Genomic DNA, 27,413 nt, shown 5'->3' on the forward strand with positions numbered 1-27,413 from the left:
GGGAGGGCTCTGTGTGTGTGTGTGTGTGGTACAGCGGGAGGGCACTGTGTGTGTGTGTGTGGTACAGCGGGAGGGCTCTGTGTGTGTGTGTGTGGTACAGCGGGAGGGCACTGTGTGTGTGTGTGTGGTTCAGCTGGAGGGCACTGTGTGTGTGTGTGTGGTTCAGCGGGAGGGCTCTGTGTGTGTGTGTGTGGTACAGCGGGAGGGCTCTGTGTGTGTGTGTGTGTGGTACAGCGGGAGGGCTCTGTGTGTGTGTGTGTGGTTCAGCGGGAGGGCTCTGTGTGTGTGTGTGTGGTTCAGCGGGAGGGCTCTGTGTGTGTGTGTGGTTCAGCTGGAGGGCTCTGTGTGTGTGTGTGGTTCAGCGGGAGGGCTCTGTGTGTGTGTGTGTGTGTGTGTGGTTCAGCGGGAGGGCTCTGTGTGTGTGTGTGGTTCAGCGGGAGGGCTCTGTGTGTGTGTGTGTGTGTGTGTGGTTCAGCGGGAGGGCTCTGTGTGTGTGTGTGGTACAGCGGGAGGGCTCTGTGTGTGTGTGTGTGGTTCAGCTGGAGGGCTCTGTGTGTGTGTGTGTGTGTGGTACAGCGGGAGGGCTCTGTGTATGTGTGTGGTTCAGCTGGAGGGCTCTGTGTGTGTGTGTGTGGTTCAGCGGGAGGGCTCTGTGTGTGTGTGTGTGGTTCAGCGGGAGGGCTCTGTGTGTGTGTGTGTGTGTGTGTGGTACAGCGGGAGGGCTCTGTGTCTGTGTGTGTGTGTGTGTGTGTGTGTGTTCAGCCGGAGGGCTCTGTGTGTGTGTGTGTGTGGTTCAGCTGGAGGGCTCTGTGTGTGTGTGTGGTTCAGCTGGAGGGCTCTGTGTGTGTGTGTGTGTGGTACAGCGGGAGGGCTCTGTGTGTGTGTGTGTGGTTCAGCGGGAGGGCTCTGTGTGTGTGTGTGTGTGTGTGGTACAGCGGGAGGGCTCTGTGTGTGTGTGTGTGTGTGGTACAGCGGGAGGGCTCTGTGTGTGTGTGTGTGGTACAGCTGGAGGGCTCTGTGTGTGTGTGTGTGGTTCAGCGGGAGGGGCTCTGTGTGTGTGTGTGTGGTTCAGCGGGAGGGCTCTGTGTGTGTGTGTGTGTGTGGTACAGCGGGAGGGCTCTGTGTGTGTGTGTGGTTCAGCTGGAGGGCTCTGTGTGTGTGTGTGTGGTACAGCGGGAGGGCTCTGTGTGTGTGTGTGTGGTACAGCGGGAGGGCTCTGTGTGTGTGTGTGTGGTACAGCGGGAGGGCTCTGTGTGTGTGTGTGTGTGTGGTTCAGCTGGAGGGCTCTGTGTGTGTGTGTGGTACAGCGGGAGGGCTCTGTGTGTGTGTGGTACAGCGGGAGGGCTCTGTGTGTGTGTGTGTGTGTGTGGTACAGCGGGAGGGCTCTGTGTGTGTGTGTGGTACAGCGGGAGGGCTCTGTGTGTGTGTGTGTGGTACAGCGGGAGGGCTCTGTGTGTGTGTGTGGTACAGCGGGAGGGCTCTGTGTGTGTGTGTGTGGTTCAGCGGGAGGGCTCTGTGTGTGTGTGTGTGTGGTACAGCGGGAGGGCTCTGTGTGTGTGTGTGTGGTACAGCGGGAGGGCTCTGTGTGTGTGTGTGGTTCAGCTGGAGGGCTCTGTGTGTGTGTGTGTGGTACAGCGGGAGGGCTCTGTGTGTGTGTGTGTGTGTGTACAGCGGGAGGGCTCTGTGTGTGTGTGTGTGGTACAGCGGGAGGGCTCTGTGTGTGTGTGTGGTACAGCGGGAGGGCTCTGTGTGTGTGTGTGTGGTTCAGCGGGAGGGCTCTGTGTGTGTGTGTGTGTGGTACAGCGGGATGGCTCTGTGTGTGTGTGTGTGGTTCAGCAGGATGGCTCTGTGTGTGTGTGTGGTTCAGCTGGAGGGCTCTGTGTGTGTGTGTGGTACAGCGGGAGGGCTCTGTGTGTGCGTGTGTGGTACAGCGGGAGGGCTCTGTGTGTGTGTGTGTGGTACAGCGGGAGGGCACTGTGTGTGTGTGTGTGGTTCAGCTGGAGGGCACTGTGTGTGTGTGTGTGGTTCAGCGGGAGGGCTCTGTGTGTGTGTGTGTGTGTGTGTGTTCAGCGGGAGGGCTCTGTGTCTGTGTGTGGTACAGCGGGAGGGCTCTGTGTGTGTGTGTGTGGTTCAGCTGGAGGGCTCTGTGTGTGTGTGTGTGTGTGGTACAGCGGGAGGGCTCTGTGTATGTGTGTGGTTCAGCTGGAGGGCTCTGTGTGTGTGTGTGTGGTTCAGCGGGAGGGCTCTGTGTGTGTGTGTGTGGTTCAGCGGGAGGGCTCTGTGTGTGTGTGTGTGTGTGTGTGGTACAGCGGGAGGGCTCTGTGTCTGTGTGTGTGTGTGTGTGTGTGTGTGTGTGTTCAGCCGGAGGGCTCTGTGTGTGTGTGTGTGTGTGTTCAGCTGGAGGGCTCTGTGTGTGTGTGTGGTTCAGCTGGAGGGCTCTGTGTGTGTGTGTGTGTGGTACAGCGGGAGGGCTCTGTGTGTGTGTGTGTGTGTGTGGTACAGCGGGAGGGCTCTGTGTGTGTGTGTGTGGTACAGCCGGAGGGCACTGTGTGTGTGTGTGTGGTACAGCGGGAGGGCTCTGTGTGTGTGTGTGTGTGTGTGTGTGTGTGTGTGTTCAGCGGGAGGGCTCTGTGTGTGTGTGTGGTTCAGCTGGAGGGCTCTGTGTGTGTGTGTGTGTGTGTGTGTGGTACAGCGGGAGGGCTCTGTGTGTGTGTGTGTGGTACAGCTGGAGGGCTCTGTGTGTGTGTGTGTGTGTGTGTGTGTGGTACAGCGGGAGGGCTCTGTGTGTGTGTGTGTGGTACAGCTGGAGGGCTCTGTGTGTGTGTGTGTGGTTCAGCGGGAGGGCTCTGTGTGTGTGTGTGGTTCAGCGGGAGGGCTCTGTGTGTGTGTGTGTGGTACAGCGGGAGGGCTCTGTGTGTGTGTGTGGTTCAGCTGGAGGGCTCTGTGTGTGTGTGTGTGGTACAGCGGGAGGGCTCTGTGTGTGTGTGTGTGGTACAGCGGGAGGGCTCTGTGTGTGTGTGTGGTTCAGCGGGAGGGCTCTGTGTGTGTGTGTGTGGTTCAGCGGGAGGGCTCTGTGTGTGTGTGTGTGGTTCAGCTGGAGGGCTCTGTGTGTGTGTGTGTGGTACAGCGGGAGGGCTCTGTGTGTGTGTGTGTGGTTCAGCGGGAGGGCTCTGTGTGTGTGTGTGGTACAGTGGTAGGCCTCTGTGTGTGTGTGTGTGTGAGAGGTACAGCGGGAGGGCACTGTGTGTGTGTGTGTGGTACAGCGGGAGGGCTCTGTGTGTGTGTGTGTGTGGTACAGCCAGAGGGCTCTGTGTGTGTGTGTGTGGTACAGCTGGAGGGCTCTGTGTGTGTGTGTGTGGTACAGCGGGAGGACTCTGTGTGTGTGTGTGGTTCAGCGGGAGGGCTCTGTGTGTGTGTGTGTGGTTCAGCTGGAGGGCTCTGTGTGTGTGTGTGTGTGACAGCGGGAGGGCTCTGTGTGTGTGTGTGGTACAGTGGGAGGGCTCTGTGTGTGTGTGTGTGGTACAGCTGGAGGGCTCTGTGTGTGTGTGTGTGGTTCAGCGGGAGGGCTCTGTGTGTGTGTGTGGTACAGTGGTAGGCCTCTGTGTGTGTGTGTGTGTGAGAGGTACAGCGGGAGGGCACTGTGTGTGTGTGTGTGGTACAGCGGGAGGGCTCTGTGTGTGTGTGTGTGTGGTACAGCCGGAGGGCACTGTGTGTGTGTGTGTGGTACAGCGGGAGGGCTCTGTGTGTGTGTGTGGTTCAGCGGGAGGGCTCTGTGTGTGTGTGTGGTTCAGCGGGAGGGCTCTGTGTGTGTGTGTGTGGTTCAGCGGGAGGGCTCTGTGTGTGTGTGTGTGTGGTACAGCCGGAGGGCTCTGTGTGTGTGTGTGTGGTACAGCGGGAGGGCACTGTGTGTGTGTGTGTGGTACAGCGGGAGGGCTCTGTGTGTGTGTGTGGTTCAGCGGGAGGGCTCTGTGTGTGTGTGTGTGGTACAGCGGGAGGGCTCTGTGTGTGTGTGTGTGGTACAGCGGGAGGGCTCTGTGTGTGTGTGTGTGGTACAGCAGGAGGGCATTGTGTGTGTGTGAGAGGTACAGCGGGAGGGCTCGTGTGTGTGTGTGTGTGTGAGAGGTACAGCGGGGGGGCTCTGTGTGTGTGTGTGTGTGTGTGTGTGTGTGTGAGAGGTACAGCGGGAGGGCTCTGTGTGTGTGTGTGTGTGAGAGGTACAGCAGGAGGGCTCTGTGTGTGTGTGTGTGAGAGGTACAGCGGGAGGGCTCTGTGTGTGTGTGTGTGTGTGTGAGAGGTACAGCGGGAGGGCTCTGTGTGTGTGTGTGTGTGTGAGAGGTACAGCGGGAGGGCTCTGTGTGTGTGTGTGTGGTACAGCTGGAGGGCTCTGTGTGTGTGTGTGTGGTTCAGCGGGAGGGCTCTGTGTGTGTGTGTGGTACAGTGGTAGGCCTCTGTGTGTGTGTGTGTGTGAGAGGTACAGCGGGAGGGCACTGTGTGTGTGTGTGTGGTACAGCGGGAGGGCTCTGTGTGTGTGTGTGTGTGGTACAGCCGGAGGGCACTGTGTGTGTGTGTGTGGTACAGCGGGAGGGCTCTGTGTGTGTGTGTGGTTCAGCGGGAGGGCTCTGTGTGTGTGTGTGGTTCAGCGGGAGGGCTCTGTGTGTGTGTGTGTGGTTCAGCGGGAGGGCTCTGTGTGTGTGTGTGTGTGGTACAGCCGGAGGGCTCTGTGTGTGTGTGTGTGGTACAGCGGGAGGGCACTGTGTGTGTGTGTGTGGTACAGCGGGAGGGCTCTGTGTGTGTGTGTGGTTCAGCGGGAGGGCTCTGTGTGTGTGTGTGTGGTACAGCGGGAGGGCTCTGTGTGTGTGTGTGTGGTACAGCGGGAGGGCTCTGTGTGTGTGTGTGTGGTACAGCGGGAGGGCTCTGTGTGTGTGTGAGAGGTACAGCGGGAGGGCTCTGTGTGTGTGTGTGTGTGTGTGAGAGGTACAGCGGGAGGGCTCTGTGTGTGTGTGTGTGTGTGTGTGAGAGGTACAGCGGGAGGGCTCTGTGTGTGTGTGTGTGTGAGAGGTACAGCAGGAGGGCTCTGTGTGTGTGTGTGTGAGAGGTACAGCGGGAGGGCTCTGTGTGTGTGTGTGTGTGTGAGAGGTACAGCGGGAGGGCTCTGTGTGTGTGTGTGTGTGTGAGAGGTACAGCGGGAGGGCTCTGTGTGTGTGTGTGTGTGAGAGGTACAGCGGGAGGGCTCTGTGTGTGTGTGTGTGTGTGAGAGGTACAGCGGGAGGGCTCTGTGTGTGTGTGTGTGTGTGTGTGGTTCAGCAGGAGGGCATTGTGTGTGTGTGTGTGTGAGAGGTACAGCGGGAGGGCTCTGTGTGTGTGTGTGTGTGTGTGTGTGAGAGAGGGGTAGAGCGGGACTCTTACTTGCTGATGAACTTATTTTCTCCGACCTGAACCACGTCCTGCCTGTTATCCATCGTCCGTCAGCCAGGGAGACACATCGGCAGAGCTGTGCGGAGAGAGACGGAGGGAGCTGAGGACAGTGAATCTGGAGAAATGGGGGGAGTGAGAAAGGTGGGAGAGGAAAAAGAGAGAAAGATTAAAACACATAAAACACAACCATTCAACCAAGAGAACACCACTGAAAAAAAATCACCAGACTATCTTCCTTCCCATTGACCCCCCACTACTTGGTTTCCTTTCCACTCTGAAATGAAACTCCACACTGGGGGAAGAAAAGGACCAAAACCGTGGCATTTCCAGAGTTAAAAGAAGGTGCCACTCAGCTTATAAAAACCATGAATTCACATGTTTGACATGTCTGTCGGGAGCTTCTATTTGTGGAGACTTTTTGTGCAGTTCTGTCCTCCTGTTCAAAATGAACTTTCACCAACACGCAGACACACAGCCACATTGTTTCAAAGCACAGAAAGGCTGCTGGTAAGACCGGGAGAGGACTGGAGTCACCGGCTGCAGACAGACAGACGCTCACACATCACTAACTTCAGTCTCATGCTGCTCTCATGACCAGAGTCAGGTTCAGAGGCCCTGCTGCTATGACAAGGATAATGCATAAATTCTAATGAACAGTCAACAGTTAGCCAGTGGTTAGTCCTGGACATCACTTCTGGTTTCGGTTTACAGAACGGTTCCCCATCATTCAAACTCAGCCCCAACACGCAGTTCAGACCACTCCAGTTAAGCAGTTTGCCCCTTTCGGTGCAGACAAGACCGAGAAAGAACTGATCATTGCAGATTCCTTATTTTCTTGCAGATTTCATTGCAGATTCCAGGAGCGTCCAATTCCGTGTCCCGGAGGGCTGGTGTTTCTGCTGGGTTGCTGGGAGAAGGTGGCGACCTGTCCCGCTAAGCCAGTAACGAGAGGATTGAGCTCGTTACTGAAACCCTGCAGACACACTGGCCCTGCAGGATCAGGACGGCCCACCACTGTTTCGTTCTTTTCGAAAACTGGAATCTGCAATGATTTTTTTATTGAATGGTGCCCCAGCTCGTAAACCCCAGCAGTTCCGAAGACTCAGCCGATGGCCACACCCCCCTAGTTGCTCTGCCTTGACACTCCCACTCATCTGAGCCATTCACCTCTTTAACCACGCCCATGAGATCCACAGACACACCCAGCCCAGCAACTGGTTTGTGACTGTCCGAACTGGGGTTTATGAGTAAGAACTGGCTTGAACTACTCACCAGCTCCTACCAGTAGAAGGTAAACTGTTGCTTTACTTTACCGTTACCTTTACTGGACCTGAAGCAGTGAAACACAAGCCAGAAGACATAAGCGGAAACTACGTGGAAATTTACTTAAACCAGAAAACAGAAAGCACTTCTTTACACAAAAGGCTGTGGGAGCGTGGAACAAGCTGTGTTGTGAAAGCTGACGATTCCCTTTATTTCCTGTTAGCTGGACACCGCAGTCCATGTGAGAAATGAAGGAACTCGCAGAGACAGAAAAATAAAAGAACGTCTCTTTTTCAGTTCCCACAATTCAATTTCAATCCAATGTTTGCTGAGGCTGGGATCAGCACTGCGTTCGTTGCCTCTAGCAATTCTATTCCTTACCAAGGAACTGAAAGAAATTTCACTGATGTTTGCCAAGACACAATCCTGTCACCAGTGGGTAAAGATTAGGGTTGCAGAAGTACGTTTCTGCAACAGATCTCTTTTCCCACCAAATTCTGGTTTGGTCCCATACGTTGATGAGCAGAGAATGCTCACAGAGTAGTTCATCACAAATATTATGTTATGAAATGTTGTGCAGTCAAAGACATTGCATTTGTACATTTGCTTGTACAGCACATCAGGGCCCCAGTTTAATGTCTCATTCACAGGACAGTGTCCCCATACTGGGGCATTGGTTTGGAAATTCTGATCCAGAGGGAAGAGCGCCACCTACTGGTCCACCAACCCCGACTTGCATCAGCAGGAACTGAGTTCTCCTTGGCCACGAGGACTCCCACATTCCTTTTCATCTGCAGGCGCAGGAGGAGTGCAGGGGGACCTCATAATGTGTCTTATGAGACTGGGCAAAGACTGAGATACCCTGAGATACCCAGACACCACACTGGGGAAATGTCAAATTGCATTTGCAGAACTTTTTCTTACAGAAGCAGAAGTGTTCTTTCGGTGACGATACATCTGGCTTGTATAAATGCACATAAGGGATCTATCCAGATACAGTGCATGTGTTAGCAATGGTACAATGAGTCAATACAGCGGCTGTTGCTGCTGAAACGCTGAGCTTTTGCGCTGCTCATTGTCTGACCGACATCCCCTTATTTCAATTAGGAATTTGAACTTTTCAGAGTACAGCACGTTTTGGGCTACCTAACGTTCAGTCTGGTGTGAGCCTCCCTTGCTCCTGAGGACTGTTTGAAAATAAAATGGGAAAATTTTCCGGGCTCCAGACGGCAGGGCCTCTGTGAACGGAGCACCTCCATGCCTGTAAATCCTGACTGCATGTATCCGGAGTCTGGTCATCTGCAGGCCGTTCGAGGATATATTAGGAAAGTACAAACCACGGCCCTCTGACTGGAGGAAATAATAAATCTCTTAATTTGACTACTGTGGTTCCGCTTCAATACGGATACACGTTCTATTAATAAACGACTGTTCTTTTAGAAGAAACAGGTGCTCATGCACAATTCAGACCAGGACAGTACACCTAGCCCATGAACAGGTGATATGGCACTCTTTACCTGAACACCTCTGCTCACTGAGCTCCCTCCACCAGGCCTGTAACAGCACTGTCCTACTGCACTTTTACTACAGTCCCCTACTGTAACAGTGTCCTACTGCACTTTTACTACAGTCCCCTACTGTAACAGCACTGTCCTACTGCACTTTTACTACAGTCTCCACTGTAACAGGACTGTCTTACTGCACTTTTACTACAGTCTCCTACTGTAACAGCACTGTCCTACTGTACTTTTACTACAGTCCCCTACTGTAACAGCACTGTCCTACTGTACTTTTACTACAGTCCCTACTGTAACAGCACTGTCCTACTGCACTTTTACTACAGTCCTCTACTGTAACAGCACTGTCCTACTGTACTTTTACTACAGTCCCCACTGCAACAGCACTGTCCTACTGTACTTTTACTACAGTCCCCTACTGTAACAGCACTGTCCTACTGTACTTTTACTACAGTCCCTACTGTAACAGCACTGTCCTACTGCACTTTTACTACAGTCCTCTACTGTAACAGCACTGTCCTACTGCACTTTTACTACAGTCCCCACTGTAACAGCACTGTCCTACTGCACTTTTACTACAGTCCCTACTGTACAGGACTGTCCTACTGTACTTTTACTACAGTCCCTACTGTAACAGCACTGTCCTACTGTACTTTTACTACAGTCCCCTACTGTAACAGCACTGTCCTACTGTACTTTTACTACAGTCCCTACTGTAACAGCACTGTCCTACTGCACTTTTACTACAGTCCCCACTGTAACAGCACTGTCCTACTGTACTTTTACTACAGTCCCTACTGTACAGGACTGTCCTACTGTACTTTTACTACAGTCCCCACTGTAACAGCACTGTCCTACTGTACTTTTACTACAGTCCCTACTGTACAGGACTGTCCTACTGTACTTTTACTACAGTCCCCTACTGTAACAGCACTGTCCTACTGTACTTTTACTACAGTCCCTACTGTAACAGCACTGTCCTACTGCACTTTTACTACAGTCCCCACTGTAACAGCACTGTCCTACTGTACTTTTACTACAGTCCCCACTGTAACAGCACTGTCCTACTGTACTTTTACTACAGTCCCTACTGTACAGGACTGTCCTACTGTACTTTTACTACAGTCCCCACTGTAACAGCACTGTCCTACTGTACTTTTACTACAGTCCCTACTGTACAGGACTGTCCTACTGTACTTTTACTACAGTCCCCACTGTAACAGCACTGTCCTACTGTACTTTTACTACAGTCCCTACTGTACAGGACTGTCCTACTGTACTTTTACTACAGTCCCCACTGTAACAGCACTGTCCTACTGTACTTTTACTACAGTCCCTACTGTAACAGCACTGTCCTACTGTACTTTTACTACAGTCCCTACTGTACAGGACTGTCCTACTGTACTTTTACTACAGTCCCCACTGTAACAGCACTGTCCTACTGTACTTTTACTACAGTCCCTACTGTAACAGCACTGTCCTACTGTACTTTTACTACAGTCCCTACTGTAACAGCACTGTCCTACTGCACTTTTACTACAGTCCCTACTGTACAGGACTGTCCTACTGTACTTTTACTACAGTCCCCACTGTAACAGCACTGTCCTACTGTACTTTTACTACAGTCCCTACTGTACAGGACTGTCCTACTGTACTTTTACTACAGTCCCCTACTGTAACAGCACTGTCCTACTGTACTTTTACTACAGTCCCTACTGTAACAGCACTGTCCTACTGCACTTTTACTACAGTCCCCACTGTAACAGCACTGTCCTACTGTACTTTTACTACAGTCCCTACTGTAACAGCACTGTCCTACTGCACTTTTACTACAGTCCCCACTGTAACAGCACTGTCCTACTGTACTTTTACTACAGTCCCTACTGTACAGGACTGTCCTACTGTACTTTTACTACAGTCCCCACTGTAACAGCACTGTCCTACTGTACTTTTACTACAGTCCCTACTGTACAGGACTGTCCTACTGTACTTTTACTACAGTCCCCACTGTAACAGCACTGTCCTACTGAACTCTTACTACAGTCCCTACTGTAACAGCACTGTCCTACTGCACTTTTACTACAGTCCCCACTGTAACAGCACTGTCCTACTGCACTTTTACTACAGTCTCCACTGTAACAGGACTGTCCTACTGCACTTTTACTACAGTCCTCTACTGTAACAGCACTGTCCTACTGCACTTTTACTACAGTCCCCACTGTAACAGCACTGTCCTACTGCACTTTTACTACAGTCTCCACTGTAACAGCACTGTCATACTGCACTTTTACTACAGTCCTCTACTGTAACAGCACTGTCCTACTGCACTTTTACTACAGTCTCCACTGTAACAGGACTGTCCTACTGCACTTTTACTACAGTCCCCTACTGTAACAGCACTGTCCTACTGCACTTTTACTACAGTCCTCTACTGTAACAGCACTGTCCTACTGCACTTTTACTACAGTCCCCACTGTAACAGGACTGTCCTACTGTACTTTTACTGCAGTCCCCACTGTTCTACTGCACTTTTACTACAGTCCCCACTGTAACAGCACTGTCCTACTGCACTTTTACTACAGTCCCCTACTGCAACAGCACTGTTCTACTGCACTTTTACTACAGTCCCCACTGTAACAGCACTGTCCTACTGCACTTTTACTACAGTCCCCTACTGCAACAGCACTGTCCTACTGCACTTTTACTACAGTCCCCTACTGCAACAGCACTGCCCTACTGCACTTTTACTACAGTCCCCTACTGTAACAGCACTTTCCTACTGCACTTTTACTACAGTCCCCACTGTAACAGCACTGTCCTACTGCACTTTTACTACAGTCCCCTACTGCAACAGCACTGTCCTACTGCACTTTTACTACAGTCCCCTACTGCAACAGCACTGCCCTACTGCACTTTTACTACAGTCCCCTACTGTAACAGCACTGTCCTACTGCACTTTTACTACAGTCCCCTACTGCAACAGCACTGTCCTACTGCACTTTTACTACAGTCCCCTACTGCAACAGCACTGCCCTACTGCACTTTTACTACAGTCCCCTACTGTAACAGCACTGTCCTACTGCACTTTTACTACAGTCCCCACTGTAACAGCACTGTCCTACTGCACTTTTACTACAGTCCCCCTACTGCAACAGCACTGTCCTACTGCACTTTTACTACAGTCCCCACTGTAACAGCACTGTCCTACTGCACTTTTACTACAGTCCCCTACTGTAACAGCACTGTCCTACTGCACTTTTACTACAGTCTCCTACTGTAACAGGCCTGTCCTACTGCACTTTTACTACAGTCCCCACTGTAACAGGACTGTCCTACTGTACTTTTACTACAGTCCCCACTGTAACAGCACTGTCCTACTGTACTTTTACTACAGTCCCTACTGTACAGGACTGTCCTACTGTACTTTTACTACAGTCCCCACTGTAACAGCACTGTCCTACTGTACTTTTACTACAGTCCCCACTGTAACAGCACTGTCCTACTGAACTCTTACTACAGTCCCTACTGTAACAGCACTGTCCTACTGCACTTTTACTACAGTCCCCACTGTAACAGCACTGTCCTACTGCACTTTTACTACAGTCTCCACTGTAACAGGACTGTCCTACTGCACTTTTACTACAGTCCTCTACTGTAACAGCACTGTCCTACTGCACTTTTACTACAGTCCCCACTGTAACAGCACTGTCCTACTGCACTTTTACTACAGTCTCCACTGTAACAGCACTGTCCTACTGCACTTTTACTACAGTCCTCTACTGTAACAGCACTGTCCTACTGCACTTTTACTACAGTCTCCACTGTAACAGGACTGTCCTACTGCACTTTTACTACAGTCCCCTACTGTAACAGCACTGTCCTACTGCACTTTTACTACAGTCCTCTACTGTAACAGCACTGTCCTACTGCACTTTTACTACAGTCCCCACTGTAACAGGACTGTCCTACTGTACTTTTACTGCAGTCCCCACTGTTCTACTGCACTTTTACTACAGTCCCCACTGTAACAGCACTGTCCTACTGCACTTTTACTACAGTCCCCTACTGCAACAGCACTGTTCTACTGCACTTTTACTACAGTCCCCACTGTAACAGCACTGTCCTACTGCACTTTTACTACAGTCCCCTACTGCAACAGCACTGTCCTACTGCACTTTTACTACAGTCCCCTACTGCAACAGCACTGCCCTACTGCACTTTTACTACAGTCCCCTACTGTAACAGCACTGTCCTACTGCACTTTTACTACAGTCCCCACTGTAACAGCACTGTCCTACTGCACTTTTACTACAGTCCCCTACTGCAACAGCACTGTCCTACTGCACTTTTACTACAGTCCCCTACTGCAACAGCACTGCCCTACTGCACTTTTACTACAGTCCCCTACTGTAACAGCACTGTCCTACTGCACTTTTACTACAGTCCCCACTGTAACAGCACTGTCCTACTGCACTTTTACTACAGTCCCCCTACTGCAACAGCACTGTCCTACTGCACTTTTACTACAGTCCCCACTGTAACAGCACTGTCCTACTGCACTTTTACTACAGTCCCCTACTGTAACAGCACTGTCCTACTGCACTTTTACTACAGTCCCCACTGTAACAGCACTGTCCTACTGCACTTTTACTACAGTCCCCTACTGCAACAGCACTGTCCTACTGTACTTTTACTACAGTCTCCTACTGTAACAGGCCTGTCCTACTGCACTTTTACTACAGTCCCCACTGTAACAGGACTGTCCTACTGTACTTTTACTACAGTCCCCACTGTAGCAGCACTGTCCTACTGCACTTTTACTACAGTCCTCACTGTAACATAAGTGTCCTATTGCACTTTTAAGGCAGTGTCAACTTTTATTTTCATAAAATGAAACAGAACAATACATGTATTAAAAAGAAAAACTCACACAGGACAATTTTACCCTAATTCGTGACCCTTCTTCGATTTCTTTGAAAAAGGAAAGAGGAATCAGACAGGAAACAGAGTGAGACTCACACACCTACTGGTGAAGGAGGGATTTCTCGTCCTCCAACTCCCGAACCGCAGTCAGCCACCCTCTCCCCCTGCTTCCCAGCGGGCTGTAAAAGCCTCGGGAGTGGAGAATTCCTTCGGAAGAAGTGCCTTTCCTGGAGGGATGCGCCGACGGGACCTGTGCCACAGACCGACAGAGCTCTCCCAGCGAGCTGTAGGCCACGGCTTCAACTTCCTCTTTCCGAGAGGCTTCACAGGAAGCCCAGAGTCAGCGAACTGCTCTCGCACTCGTGCAGACTTCCTCCTTGCTGTCGACGCCCGCAGCCCCCTCTGCCACGGAGGCACAGGAAACTCGCGCTCTGACACATTTCTGATACCCTCTCCCCCAGCTCGCAGACGCACGGACACTCCCACCCAGCGAGCTGGTCCAGGGACACAGCTGTCTCATGGAAACTGCAGGGAGAGGAAAGTCACGGTGCTTCCAAACAAGTCCATGGATGGGTTTCCATGGATGGGTCCCGAACTTCGAATTTTGCAGCTTCCTAACTTTTCAGGCTTCTAACCCTGCGCCACGCACTGTCCACGCTTACACATCGCGCCCATAGAGTGCCCCCTTGTGGACACTGACATGCCCACGCAAACGTGTGCCCCCCACGGTCCCATCTGTATGTGTACCGACCTGCATCGCTCCACGGAGAGCAGTTTTCAGTGGATTACACACCCACCTTACAAACAGACTAAAAGATACCAGTACATGTGATCTGATTTAGAACATGTCTCTAGGTCCAGTGTGAAAAATCCATCCACTCATTTTCTAACAGCATCACTCAATTCAGGGTCGCAGTGGGAGGCCGAGCCTATCCCAGCAAGCTACAGGTGCAACATCCTGGACGGGACACCGGTCCATAACAGGGCAGACACAGACACGCACACACTCAGACCAGGGATAATTCTCCCAGAAGCCAATTCACCCACCAGTATGTCTCTGGACTGTGGGTGGAAACCCACATGAACACAGGGAGAACATGCAAACTCCACGCAGATATGAGGAAAATCTTCTCTGTTCATTGATGAATATTCCAGGAGACAATCAATGAAACTTTTCACTTTACAGGTGTTCATAGCTGCAAGAGGTGTTAAGCTGAGATATTTCCAGGAGTCAAAGTTCTTAATCCCAAGCACCATCCTGAAAAGCAACAGGCTTTGGGTGAACGTAAAGGACAGAAAGGTTACGGAGGAAAAGAGGCCCCTTAGTAGTTAGAAGTCAGCTGATCCAAGGATCTCCTTCATTTTGTGAGAGAAGCCAAGGTCAACTAAAACAACATGGCTGGGAGACTTGTTCCACTCTCCTGCCACCCTTGGCGTAAGGACGTGCTTCCTAATGTACAGTTTTGAAAACACCTCCATGTTTCCACTTGTCCAGCGAAGTGACTCCGTCAATACCTCTGAGGAATCTGAGTACTTGTATGAGGGTCAGTGAGCAAGTCAGTGCAGGACATCCCTATAACAGTCCCTTCAACTCCTGATTGTACTTTATTGCTCCTCTCTTCTTTTCTATAAGGTGGGGATCAGAATTGTACACAGTATTTTACTCAGGTCTCACCAGCGTGTTTTACAATTGTATTATAACATTCCCTGTTTTAAATACTACATTTTAGTTTAAACTCTGTATCCTGACATTTCCTTCCCCTTTTTTATTTTTTACATCTTTGTGAGAATGTCAGGAAATGATGTAAATGAGTCCTAAGCAGATGTTTCAAGTTCATCTTTTCCCAATGCGTATCGATAGCTTGTTTGTACGGAATGAAATGGACATTTCACGTTATGTTCTATTAAAGACTGCACAATACACAGAGATTTTACTTCCAAAAACTGTTCATGTATAAAAATAATCCTGTTCATGTATTAATTTAAGACTCACTAAATTTACATATGAATTCAGAAATCCATGTACTCTAAGGATGTTCCAGACTAATAGTAGAAATATTGAATCTCCATTCGGCCAGGCTGAAAAAACTCTTTGAGAAGCGGCGCCAGGCCTGACCTCCGGCTCCAGACAGGCTCAGCTGTGGCACAGAGTACAAGCAAGCTGAAATATTAACAGCAGACAAAATTGCACAATTAATATTTCAGCAACAGCAGTGAGGGCTGGGAGACGGCCTACAGACAGATCTCACCTCCTCCCTCTGCTGTCTGCAGCCTGGCTGTCCCTGAAAACCTAAACAACTGAACACCTGAACACACCACAGCCCAGCTCCCTCCAAACACCTGAACACACCACAGCCCTGGGCACCCACTGCAGCCAGGGTCCTTCAGAGCTACAGCATCACATGATTCTGTCTGCAGCCCGGCTGTCCCTGAACACCTGAACACACCACAGGCCAGCTCTCCCTGAACATACCACAGCCCTGGGCACCCACTGCAGCCAGGGTCCTTCAGAGCTACAGCATCACATGATTCTGTCTGCAGCCCGGCTGTCCCTGAACACCTGAACACACCACAGGCCAGGTCTCCCTGAACATACCACAGCCCATCTCTTCCAGAACACCTGAACACACCACAGCCTTGCTCTTACAGAACACCTGAGCACACCACAGCCCAGCTCTCCCTGAACACACCACAGCCTAGCTCTTCCAGAACACCTGAGCACACCACAGCCCAACTCTCCCTGAACACCTAAACACACCGCGGCCCCTAAACACATCACACCTAAACTCTCCAGTACCGAGCTCCTGGATGTATTGTAACCCCGTGTTCTGCCTGTACTGTAAGACATGGACAAAAAACCTAACAAACCTCCTTCAAACCTGGGCATCACTTTTTTTTTTACTTTGGGCATCAGGCAAGTGAAACAAACCAGACTTTTAATGTCAATGTGCATTCCAGCTGTAGAGCAGAAATAACACACACAACACTGCACATAAACAGGCCCCTGGGTCGGATGTCTGTAATTAGAGCCCATTTTGGAAAACCGCAGCTCCTGCATCTACAAGAGCTTTCCAGACAAGATCTACAGTACGTGCCCACTTCAGACCTGACCCAGACTTCCCCTCTGAGACTCGGAGAGCGAGCCGGTCCCGGTGGGCGGGATCGGCCGGCCTGGGTCACCTCCCGGCTGTGCTGATACCCGCTGGTGTAACCCGCTGGACTGCTCGTCTCCAGGGTACTGTGGCAGAGTCTGTCAATGGGGGTCTCTCAGACAGGGTCTCCCCGGGATCAGCCCTGCCCTGGCCTGCCCCGCCCCTGTGACTCGGACCCGTTCCCACGCCCCGTGTCCCGGTCACGCCTCGCACTCCCCTCGGCTGCGCGGGCGCTTTCCATATACCCACATCGATAGAAACACACACACGACGTTTGTTTGTGCTCTTTTCAGTTACTGCGGCGTCCGTTAGCGTCTTCGTCTCTCAAATCTTTCCCTTTCTTTTCCGCTCCATTTAAAGAGACGCCCCCTCCTCCCTCCCCTGACCGGGACGCAGCTCCATTCAGAGCTTGGCCGGCTCTCCCCATTGTCGGCGTCGCCATGGCGACCCCAAAAACACTCGCTGCCTCACAGTGTCGTGAACTCGTGTGCAGACGGAAGACCGTGCGAGTACGTGTAACAAAACCGCTGCATACGAAGTAGCTTCGGCGGAGTGACTGACGATCTCACACAGACCTGCCGCTCCGTGTACTACGTTTTAATCAACTGCTTGCGAGCAGATGCGTCGCACTCATCCTCCTTCTAAAGCTACTTCAGAGAAAGGGGAAAAAAACGTCTTAGAAAAATCAAAATTAAGTAGTTCGTCCTAGAAGAGCAGCTTCCTCATGTATGTGGCTCCGATGGCAAAACCCACCCTTGTCCGAGTTTGTGAAACCGTATCCAGTTCCCCGTTGTTGATGGTTCCGGTTCCGAGACATCGCAGAACCCGCGCCCGCCTGGCCACGCTGGACTCGCGCCCGGCGGCGTCCACGCACCTTTTTCACCTGGAAAACACGCGCCGAGCGCCTCGAGCGAGCGTGCAGACGCAGCGTTTTTAAAGCCCTTTAATTTCTATGGCTGACACATAAATAGGTGTATTGCACTCGGTGATGTTATTTCAACGTGGCCATTGCGTAACTAATTCTAGATTCTTATCAGTGACCGGTCTGATAAGTAAGATCTCTGCGTTTATGTAAAGACTGGGCATACAGCTCTGTTTTTTATAAGCACTGTGATATATCTATATATTGACTGCAGTATGTGGGTGTAGATGTATAACATACACTTGAATAATGTATATTACAGAACACCTACTGTCCACCTGTCTGTAGCGAGAGTTCATATTCTATAGACTGCCTCTGCAGTTATACTGGCTAACTAAACCAGAGCCATATACGGCACCCTGTAATTAAAACAGAAGCAGACTGTGGCTCATCACTATCAAGTTGATACTGAAGGCATACTGTACAAGGCGATCGGCCGCTGACACGTTATGTAAGATCAGAGACCCAGGCAGTGCGCGGAGAGGGGAGCGGCTCTCTGGGTCTGCGGTCTGGGCGCTGGAGAAACCGTCAGGGGCAGACAAGACGCCAAAAGTCACTCGACGGGGAGGTCTCTGGCCTCAGCGCTCAGAGAGAAACTGACACGGCTATCTGAGCCAGCCGTGCAAATCGCAGATTGATGAAACTGCCTCCCCCCAGCCCCCCTCACACCCGTGATGTATATTATATGGCTTTGTTGCTGCCTGTTCGGGTCTCGACGCGATCTTCTGTGCTGTGTGCAGGAGGCGAGGGGGTAGCTCCGTCCTCGGCGGCTGAGACGCTCTTGCCCGACCGAAGGCAAATGAAGAGACCGGGGTGAGAGCCAGCAAGACTCCCAGGCATCTCTTTTCTGCGTGCTGTACTTTTTCCTCGCATAAATAAGGCAACACTCACTGTGTTCCGCCGGCCGCTGTGCCGCTCCTCCGCGCCCAGCGCTCTCCCTGCAGGACCGACCCGATCTGTTCTCGACGCGCTCTGTACCGTGTCGGTGCGTCCGGTTCGGGTTCGCCCGCGTACAATCGCTCGGGCAAGGGGAAGGGGGGGGGCTGTGGAATGGGGGGCGGTCGGACCCCAGGGGAATCCCAGCTGCTCGGAATACATCCCCGGGACCAGCCAATCAGCGGCCGCCTCACGCCCCTTTGTTGGTGTCGCCGACCAATGGCGGCGCGGCCGAGGGGGCGGGCTCCCCGTCAAACAATGCCGAAGAGCTCGGAGCCCCACACACGTGTCTCAGAGGGTCTCTAACCCGGGTAGTCTCTGCCGCGCTCGGCGCTCGTCCGTTCCTCCCTTACATCTATTGTGTTGTGTGCTACCTTGCTGTCTGGCACACATACAGCCAGTCCCCACGGGACTGTTTCAAAAAGGAAGGATTTCTTCCTGCAGTTTTTGTTTTTTGGGCTGGGGAGCTAAAGTCCTTGCGGATATCAACAAATAACCTGAACGATTTTTCCCGAATACGTTCCGCGAGATCTGCTGTGCAAATCCTTTGGGCTGTCGGTGTTAGAGGCTGGCATGTGCCCGTTTTGCGTGCTCGAGTGCGTCCTTCTGGCGCAAAGCCTATTATTCATGACTGTCTGTGCGTGTCTGTCATGCGCCTCCTTTCGCGCGATGCCGATACAGTCACCGCTCCTCGGTCTGGCCGTTTACTTCAGCGCCTCCCGTGTTTCATCCACTGAGGAAGGACCGTAGCTAGCAGCTCCTGTCCACCTGTAAACCCGAACACGCGTGGGTCAGAGCAGTCCGGCTCCTGGCGCGGGCAGTCGGCCGCAGTCCAGTGCTATAGCCCTGTCAGGTTACTCGGCCAGATCAGCTGGGCGCTGGCCACCAGCCTGCTCATTAGTACTTCACTGATGCCCAATAGGATCAGTAGCCCAGTCCGGATAGTGACTGTATTAAAGCACTATGGGAGTGGAAGGACTGCGTGGCTGGAGCTGAACCCTTGAATAGTACATCCTGCCTTGTTTGAATTAGTTTTACAGCACAGGCACAGCCCGACTCTGCAGGGCGCCGGCGATTCCGAGGAGTGCCGGAGGATCAAGCATGAGGTCTGTATGGCCGAGGAAACCCTGTGCTCGCCTGCGTCTCTGTACCAACACTGCAAACCCTAATCCAATCACCCAGCAGCCATCCGCTCGCCCCATCTTCTCAGACCTCGGCTGGGGGGTTGAACTCCGGTTGCTCTCGGCCCCTGAACATCCCTCTGTGTGCTCTCGGCCCCTGAACATCCCGCTGGGGGTGCTCTCGGCCCCTGGACATCCCTCTGTGTGCTCTCGGCCCCTGAACATCCCGCTGGGGGCGCTCTCAGCCCCTGAACATCCCGCTGTGTGCTCTCGGCCCCTGAACATCCCCCTGTGCGCTCTCGGCCCCTGAACATCCTGCTGGGGGCGCTCTCGGCCCCTGAACATCCCGCTGGGGGCTCTCAGCCCCTGGACATCCCGCTGGGGGCTCTCGGCCCCTGAACATCCCCCTGTGCGCTCTCGGCCCCTGGACATCCCTCTGTGCGCTCTCGGCCCCTGGACATCCCGCTGGGGGCGCTCTCGGCCCCTGAACATCCCCCTGTGCGCTCTCGGCCCCTGGACATCCCTCTGTGTGCTCTTGGCCCCTGAACATCCCCCTGTGCGCTCTCGGCCCCTGGACATCCCTCTGTGTGCTCTCGGCCCCTGAACATCCCTCTGTGTGCTCTCGGCCCCTGAACATCCCGCTGGGGGTGCTCTCGGCCCCTGGACATCCCTCTGTGTGCTCTCGGCCCCTGAACATCCCTCTGTGTGCTCTTGGCCCCTGGACATCCCGCTGGGGGCGCTCTCAGCCCCTGAACATCCCGCTGTGTGCTCTCGGCCCCTGAACATCCCGCTGGGGGCTCTCGGCCCCTGAACATCCCCCTGTGCGCTCTCGGCCCCTGGACATCCCTCTGTGCGCTCACGGCCCCTGAACATCCCGCTGGGGGCGCTCTCGGCCCCTGAACATCCCCCTGTGCGCTCTCGGCCCCTGGACATCCCTCTGTGTGCTCTTGGCCCCTGAACATCCCTCTGTGTGCTCTCGGCCCCTGAACATCCCTCTGTGTGCTCTCGGCCCCTGAACATCCCGCTGGGGGTGCTCTCGGCCCCTGGACATCCCTCTGTGTGCTCTCGGCCCCTGAACATCCCTCTGTGTGCTCTTGGCCCCTGGACATCCCGCTGGGGGCGCTCTCAGCCCCTGAACATCCCGCTGTGTGCTCTCGGCCCCTGAACATCCCCCTGTGCGCTCTCGGCCCCTGAACATCCTGCTGGGGGCGCTCTCGGCCCCTGCATCCCGCTGGGGGCTCTCAGCCCCTGGACATCCCGCTGGGGGCTCTCGGCCCCTGAACATCCCCCTGTGCGCTCTCGGCCCCTGGACATCCCTCTGTGCGCTCTCGGCCCCTGGACATCCCTCTGTGTGCTCTCGGCCCCTGAACATCCCGCTGGGGGCGCTCTCGGCCCCTGAACATCCCCCTGTGCGCTCTCGGCCCCTGGACATCCCTCTGTGTGCTCTTGGCCCCTGAACATCCCCCTGTGCGCTCTCGGCCCCTGGACATCCCTCTGTGTGCTCTCGGCCCCTGAACATCCCTCTGTGTGCTCTTGGCCCCTGAACATCCCCCTGCGCGCTCTCGGCCCCTGGACATCCCTCTGTGTGCTCTCGGCCCCTGAACATCCCGCTGGGGGTGCTCTCGGCCCCTGGACATCCCTCTGTGTGCTCTCGGCCCCTGAACATCCCTCTGTGTGCTCTTGGCCCCTGGACATCCCTCTGTGCGCTCTCAGCCCCTGGACATCCCTCTGTGTGCTCTCGGCCCCTGAACATCCCTCTGTGTGCTCTTGGCCCCTGGACATCCCTCTGTGCGCTCTCAGCCCCTGGACATCCCTCTGTGTGCTCTCGGCCCCTGAACATCCCGCTGGGGGCGCTCTCGGCCCCTGAACATCCCCCTGTGCGCTCTCGGCCCCTGGACATCCCTCTGTGTGCTCTTGGTCCCTGAACATCCCCCTGTGCGCTCTCGGCCCCTGAACATCCCCCTGTGCGCTCTCGGCCCCTGGACATCCCTCTGTGTGCTCTCGGCCCCTGAACATCCCTCTGTGTGCTCTTGGCCCCTGAACATCCCCCTGTGCGCTCTCGGCCCCTGGACATCCCTCTGTGTGCTCTCGGCCCCTGAACATCCCGCTGGGGGTGCTCTCGGCCCCTGGACATCCCTCTGTGTGCTCTCGGCCCCTGAACATCCCGCTGTGTGCTCTTGGCCCCTGAACATCCCTCTGTGTGCTCTTGGCCCCTGGAAATCCCGCTGGGGGCGCTCTCAGCCCCTGAACATCCCGCTGTGTGCTCTTGGCCCCTGAACATCCCGCTGTGTGCTCTCAGCGCCTGAACATCTCTCTGCGTGCTCTTGGACCCTGAACATCCTGTTCTGTGTGCTCTTGGCCCCTGAACATCACTCTGTGTGCTCTCGGCCCCTGAACATCCTGCTGGGGGCGCTCTCGGTCCCTGAACATCTCTCTGTGTGCTCTTGGACCCTGAACATCCTGTTCTGTGTGCTCTCGGCCCCTGAACATCCCTCTGTGTGCTCTCGGCCCCTGGACATCCCTCTGTATGCTCTCGGCCCCTGAACATCCCGCTAGGGGCGCTCTCGGCCCCTGGACATGACTTCCAGCACACGGGCCGTCAGCTCTCTGTGAGCACGCAGGCCGGAGACGCGTCCCCAGTGCGACGCAGCAAGCGGAAGAGCGCAGAACGTACACGGCCAGGCTCCGGCCCGCGGAGGAAACGGGCAGCCCCCCCTCCTCACTCCAGCCCAGCGCAGGAGACACACGGGCAGTCCTCTACCCGCCCCGGACATTTCTATTAGTGAACCAGGAGTCCCTCTGAGGAGATGACAGGGGATATGAGGTCTGGGTGAAGCAAAATATTGGTTCAGAAACAAGGAATTTAGAGGTCACAGCCCAATAGGAATCCAAATGTCCACTCGTGTCTCCGATGGCAGCATTTCTGTGAGATACTAGGGAGTCCAAGGGCCTGCTCGTGTGGCTCCGCCAGGAAAGGCACTCAGCTCAGAGTGCAGGCTCAGGCATCACTGCCGGTGCACAGGTTCTGCCATGGCCCCGCTCGTGACCGAGATTCCCCAAGCAGCAAGGTATGGGTTCCCAGCACCACAACAGCCCTGGAGACATACCGGCTGCCTGTGACACTGAAGCATTGTCAGTGCGAACAGCACCTCTCTTTCAATCGGTACTCGGTCATCATGCACTGAGCATACAGCATGATTGTGCTCACAGCTCCTCATCCACCCCATACAGTGAAGACCGCAGCTCCGATACAGGCGAGCGTGCAGCACGATTGTGCTCACAGCTCCTCATCCACCCCATACAGTACAGACCGCAGCTCCGATACAGGCGAGCGTGCAGCACGATTGTGCTCACAGCTCCTCATCCACCCCATACAGTGAAGACCGCAGCTCCGATACAGGCGAGCGTGCAGCACGATTGTGCTCACAGCTCCTCATCCACCCCATACAGTACAGACCGCAGCTCTGATACAGGCGAGCGTGCAGCACGATTGTGCTCACAGCTCCTCATCCACCCCATACAGTGAAGACCGCAGCTCCGATACAGGCGAGCGTGCAGCATGATTGTGCTCACAGCTCCTCATCCACCCCATACAGTGAAGACCGCAGCTCTGATACAGGCGAGCGTGCAGCATGATTGTGCTCACAGCTCCTCATCCACCCCATACAGTGCAGACCGCAGCTCTGATACAGGCAAGTGTGCAGCATGATTGTGCTCACAGCTCCTCATCCACCCCATACAGTGAAGACCGCAGCTCTGATACAGGCGAGCGTGCAGCACGATTGTGCTCACAGCTCCTCATCCACCCCATACAGTGAAGACCGCAGCTCCGATACAGGCGAGCGTGCAGCATGATTGTGCTCACAGCCCTACAGTCTGACTTTCTTAGACTAACACATGCTTTTTCAGCAAGTTAGGGAAGAAAAAGAGTCTTGATTCATTCTGTAACATCATATTTTATTAAATAGACACCTTTAGGAACAAGGGATAGAACATATTCAATGCTACCATAACTATACACGATATCTGGTCCAGATAATTATAGCACACTTTTGCATTTTAATATATATTTATATACTTTTGTTTTTTAGAAGATCTCTTTTCACTATTATTAACATGAAACAGGAAGCAATGTTAGAAAAATACATTATGAAAAAGGTCTAGCAGACAAACAAAAACAAACATGTTCTTCTTTCCCATTGAATGACAGTGAAATGAAGACCCCTTGAGCAACCCCCCCCCCACAAAGCCCAGAAAAGGGCTGATGTGTAGACATCAAATCGTAATGAAATGTAATGAAACAGTGCACTGTGCAGCATGAGGATTCAAGATGAAATGCATTTCTTTCATACAAATGTTACTTCTTAGCCTTAAAAAAAAAGTTTACAAAAACCCCCCCAAAAACTTAAAGTTTAAGATATGAACCACATGGTATCTTCTATTCAGATATCCCCTTCAAAAGAACTGAAAGGGAGTGTTAAATAGTTCGCTCATTTGCATACAGCACAAAAGATGTCTGGATTGTGTGAAAGGACAAAGGCGTGCCCGCAAGCACACTGGCACTGCTCTGATCCTCCTCCTGGGGGGCGCGGGGGCACGGGGGACTGGAAGGCACAGAGGACTGTCCACGTGCGCACGTGCCACTGCATCGCCCCGAGAGGCGTCCGCGCACGACGGCCCTTCTCACCACTGCTCTCAGGCCAGTCAGGGCTCCGATGAACTGTACAATTAACGTCCCTGCATAAATTACAACAGCTACAAAATCAAATAAATACATATAAATAGAATCAATCAAGAGAACATGAGAGAGGACTTTGCTTTTCAATGGCTGGATTTAGCTGGTGGGCATCACTGCTCGTCTCCCACAAGGCAGGGGATCTGTGTCTGCCTGGCCCTGGAGAGACTGGGGCTCTCATCGTCACCCACATCTCCGTCCCCCGACGTCTGCAACCCCTCCCTGGAACAGGACAGGAACCCCAGGTCCCTGGGGGACCGTCTCTCTCTCCGGGACAGGACAGGAGCCCCAGATCCCTGGGGGACTGTCTCTCTCTCCAGGACAGGGACAGGAGCCCCAGATCCCTGGGGGACAGTCTCTCTCTCCAGGACAGGGACAGGAACCCTGATCCCTGGGGGACTGTCTCTCTCTCCAGGACAGGGACAGGAACCCCAGATCCCTGGGGGACTGTCTCTCTCTCCAGGGCAGGGACAGGAACCCCAGATCCCTGGGGGACTGTCTCTCTCTTGGACAGGGACAGGAGCCCCAGATCCCTGGGGGACTGTCTCTCTCTCCAGGACAGGGACAGGAGCCCCAGATCCCTGGGGGACTGTCTCTCTCTGGGACAGGACAGGAGCCCCAGATCCCTGGGGGACTGTCTCTCTCTGGGACAGGGCAGGAGCCCCAGATCCCTGGGGGACTGTCTCTCTCTCCAGGACAGGGACAGGAACCCCAGATCCCTGGGGGACTGTCTCTCTCTCCAGGACAGGGACAGGAACCCCAGATCCCTGGGGGACTGTCTCTCTCTCCAGGACAGGGACAGGAACCCCAGATCCCTGGGGGACTGTCTCTCTCTCCAGGGCAGGGACAGGAACCCCAGATCCCTGGGGGACTGTCTCTCTCTCCAGGGCAGGGACAGGAACCCCAGATCCCTGGGGGACTGTCTCTCTCTTGGACAGGGACAGGAACCCCAGATCCCTGGGGGACTGTCTCTCTCTCCAGGACAGGGACAGGAACCCCAGATCCCTGTGGGACTGTCTCTCTCTCTGGGACAGGACAGGAGCCACAGATCCCTGCGGGACCGTCTCTCCGGGACAGGACAGGGACCCCAGATCCCTGCGGGACCACCTCTCTCTGGGACAGGACAGGAACCTGTGTGTGTGGCACAGGGCTTGTGCGTACAGTCTGGACAAATGAGTATCACACTCAGGATGTCACAGTTCAAGGTGCCAGCGACACCCAGGGTTCCCGATCAATGAACTCTTAACCTACAAGCAGGGCGGCAGCCTTGCAGATTTCCTGGCTCAATTAAAAGCACCAGAGGATTAAGATTTAAGCAGAAGCGATGTATCCACCCGATTCAATCTGGGCCGGATCAAAGTAACTGCTCTCCCACGTGGATGCTAAACTCCGTCCAGGTATAATCCTAATAAAACTGCTCTACCAGGAGGAATATACCACAAAATAATCTAATCCAATGTGAACACAACTGCCTCTCGCATTTGGCTGATGTCTCTCCTGTGTGGATTATACAGCTGTTCTCCCAGAATAATACCAACACTTCTGCGCTCCCAGTGTAATCCAAATAAAACTGCTGTCCCAGTATACGCCCAATACCACCGCTATCCCAATAGGATGATCTCTCCTGTGTGGATGATACAACTGCTCTCCCAGTATAATTCCAACAGGACCGGAACCCCGGTGGACAAGCTTCGAGAGGCATGCCGAGAAGGGAACCTGCTGGGTTCTGGACCGGGACATCCAGACCTGGTTTGGATTTACTGCGGGTGAAATGGACCCTCCTAGATTCAAGACATCTGAGGACAGGAGGAGGCTGATGGCTCAGTGCTGAAAGGTTAAGGGGTAAAGAGTCCAGTTAAAGCTTTAATGACAAGATTTCATAATACTGAGCAAAGTATTTTCTTAAATTGATCTATATGGTGAAAGTGTTCTTAATCTTGAGAAACAGGCGAGTTAATATCGCCTCTAAAATGTACAGGACTGGGGTTCTCAGGTCCTGTGCTTGACACTACTGCCACCTGGTGGTATTAACCTGCAACAGCACGCTCAATTCTGTGTGCAAACTGCCATTTTATTTTAGTTTTCAGACTGGGGAAGAGATCTGTCTGTAACTGTTACATTTGGCCCCAACAGACGTCTTTTGCTAGACTACATAAGAGTGTAAAAACAGACACACAATGTCTTGGATTGTACAGCCTTGTTTTTTGGCAGAAAGAGCTAAGCCTCATGAGAAAAGGAAAACCCTTTTATAAGGAGCAGCCAGCCAACCCCTCCAGCCATTACTCTAGACTCTGCAATTACACAGCACTGCCACAATAAAATGAGCTGCCTTTGATGCCTGTGCAACAAAACATCGGGCGCACAACGGAAACGCCACAAACACAGCAGTGTTTTTCCAGTGCAGGGAGGGAGGTCGGGTGCCAAGCGTCATGCCCGGGCAGTGCCCTACCGCTGGAGGGTCTGCTCTTCTGACACGGCTCTGGAGCCATTGCCTCCCACTGCCCGGCTGGAGATCTGGCTCTCTTCCGCAGGGCTCCGGGACTGGAAAGCATGTTAAAAATAACTTGATTTGAAAAACAGGCAGATCTCTGTCCTGCTAACAAAATGTAGCTATGGAGATGGAAACTGGGACAGAATTCTCAGCTGGGTCAAAACTGTCTGTGCCTAATGTAACAATACCTGCTATAACAGGATTACTGTGCTTGTACTACAGCCTCTACTGTAACAGCACTGTCCTACTGTACTTTTACTACAGTCCCTACTGTAACAGCACTGTCCTACTGCACTTTTACTACAGTCCCTACTGTAACAGCACTGTCCTACTGCACTTTTACTACAGTCCCCTACTGTAACAGGACTGTCCTACAGTCCTACAGCTTTAACCCATCAAGCACTGATCAGTTTGTGGGACATGCCCTCCTAGATCAGAACTGTATCTTAGCTGCACCCGACTCTCCGGAGCTTCTCATATGAAACAAGCTCTGCAGCTGAACAGGCTTTCACAAGACCAGCATCCTTGGGAGTCCCAAAGGTCAAAGGTCAAAGGTCAAAAGCATGCTTCATGATTAAAAAGGCCTTCAAAGAATTATGTTCAGGAGTGTCTCAAATAAGACCAACTAACAGTAAACGAGGGAGAGCTGACAAATAGCATAAAAAAACACTTTGTTAAAATGAATGTAACAGTAATTCAACTTCCCACAGACACTTCAACTCAAAAGGAACTCAGAGACTCAGGGATAGGGTCTGGTTCATTCCAAAGCTGAAGCACAAGGAGGTTCACATATCTGGCAAGTGGGAGAGCTGGGACTTGAACTAGGAACCTCTTGTGGAGACTGAAAGACTGAAAGCCCCTCATCTGAACCACTGGACCCCCTAGCCTCCTACCTTTCAGCATGACAGGACACAGATGATCATGTGTACAGGCAAGTG

At 53.1% G+C, this 27,413-nt stretch overlaps 2 protein-coding genes across 9 annotated transcripts in view; both read right to left on the reverse strand.

Annotated features, from left to right (window-relative positions):
- Positions 1–18,230, reverse strand: part of rassf2a (Ras association domain family member 2a) — a 30,902-nt gene extending 12,672 nt beyond the window's left edge. The window contains exons 1-2 of one of the 5 annotated variants that reach the window (XM_088906863.1): positions 18,084–18,230; positions 5,407–5,530 (exon numbers count right to left, since the gene is read on the reverse strand). In XM_088906863.1, the coding sequence (XP_088762989.1) occupies positions 5,407–5,459 (53 nt within the window). In that variant the 5' untranslated portion in view covers positions 5,460–5,530; positions 18,084–18,230. Of the gene's footprint in view, positions 1–5,406; positions 5,531–13,214; positions 13,429–18,083 lie in introns of those variants that run through there. The other 4 variants (XM_088906880.1, XM_088906871.1, XM_088906898.1 and 1 more) reach the window with 4 other exon arrangements.
- A 4,955-nt stretch (positions 18,231–23,185) lies between these two features.
- Positions 23,186–27,413, reverse strand: part of slc23a2 (solute carrier family 23 member 2) — a 49,694-nt gene continuing 45,466 nt past the window's right edge. For 3 of the 4 annotated variants that reach the window (XM_088907798.1, XM_088907806.1, XM_088907823.1), the window contains 2 exons: positions 26,434–26,525; positions 23,186–25,811 (listed from right to left, as the gene is read on the reverse strand). In XM_088907798.1, the coding sequence (XP_088763924.1) occupies positions 25,390–25,811; positions 26,434–26,525 (514 nt within the window). In that variant the 3' untranslated portion in view covers positions 23,186–25,389. Of the gene's footprint in view, positions 26,526–27,413 lie in introns of all 4 variants that reach the window. The other variant, XM_088907815.1, reaches the window with a different exon arrangement.

This window comes from Atractosteus spatula, chromosome 2 (genome assembly GCF_055471065.1).
Source record: "Atractosteus spatula isolate fAtrSpa1 chromosome 2, fAtrSpa1.hap1, whole genome shotgun sequence".
NCBI classification, from domain to species: domain Eukaryota; kingdom Metazoa; phylum Chordata; class Actinopteri; order Semionotiformes; family Lepisosteidae; genus Atractosteus; species Atractosteus spatula.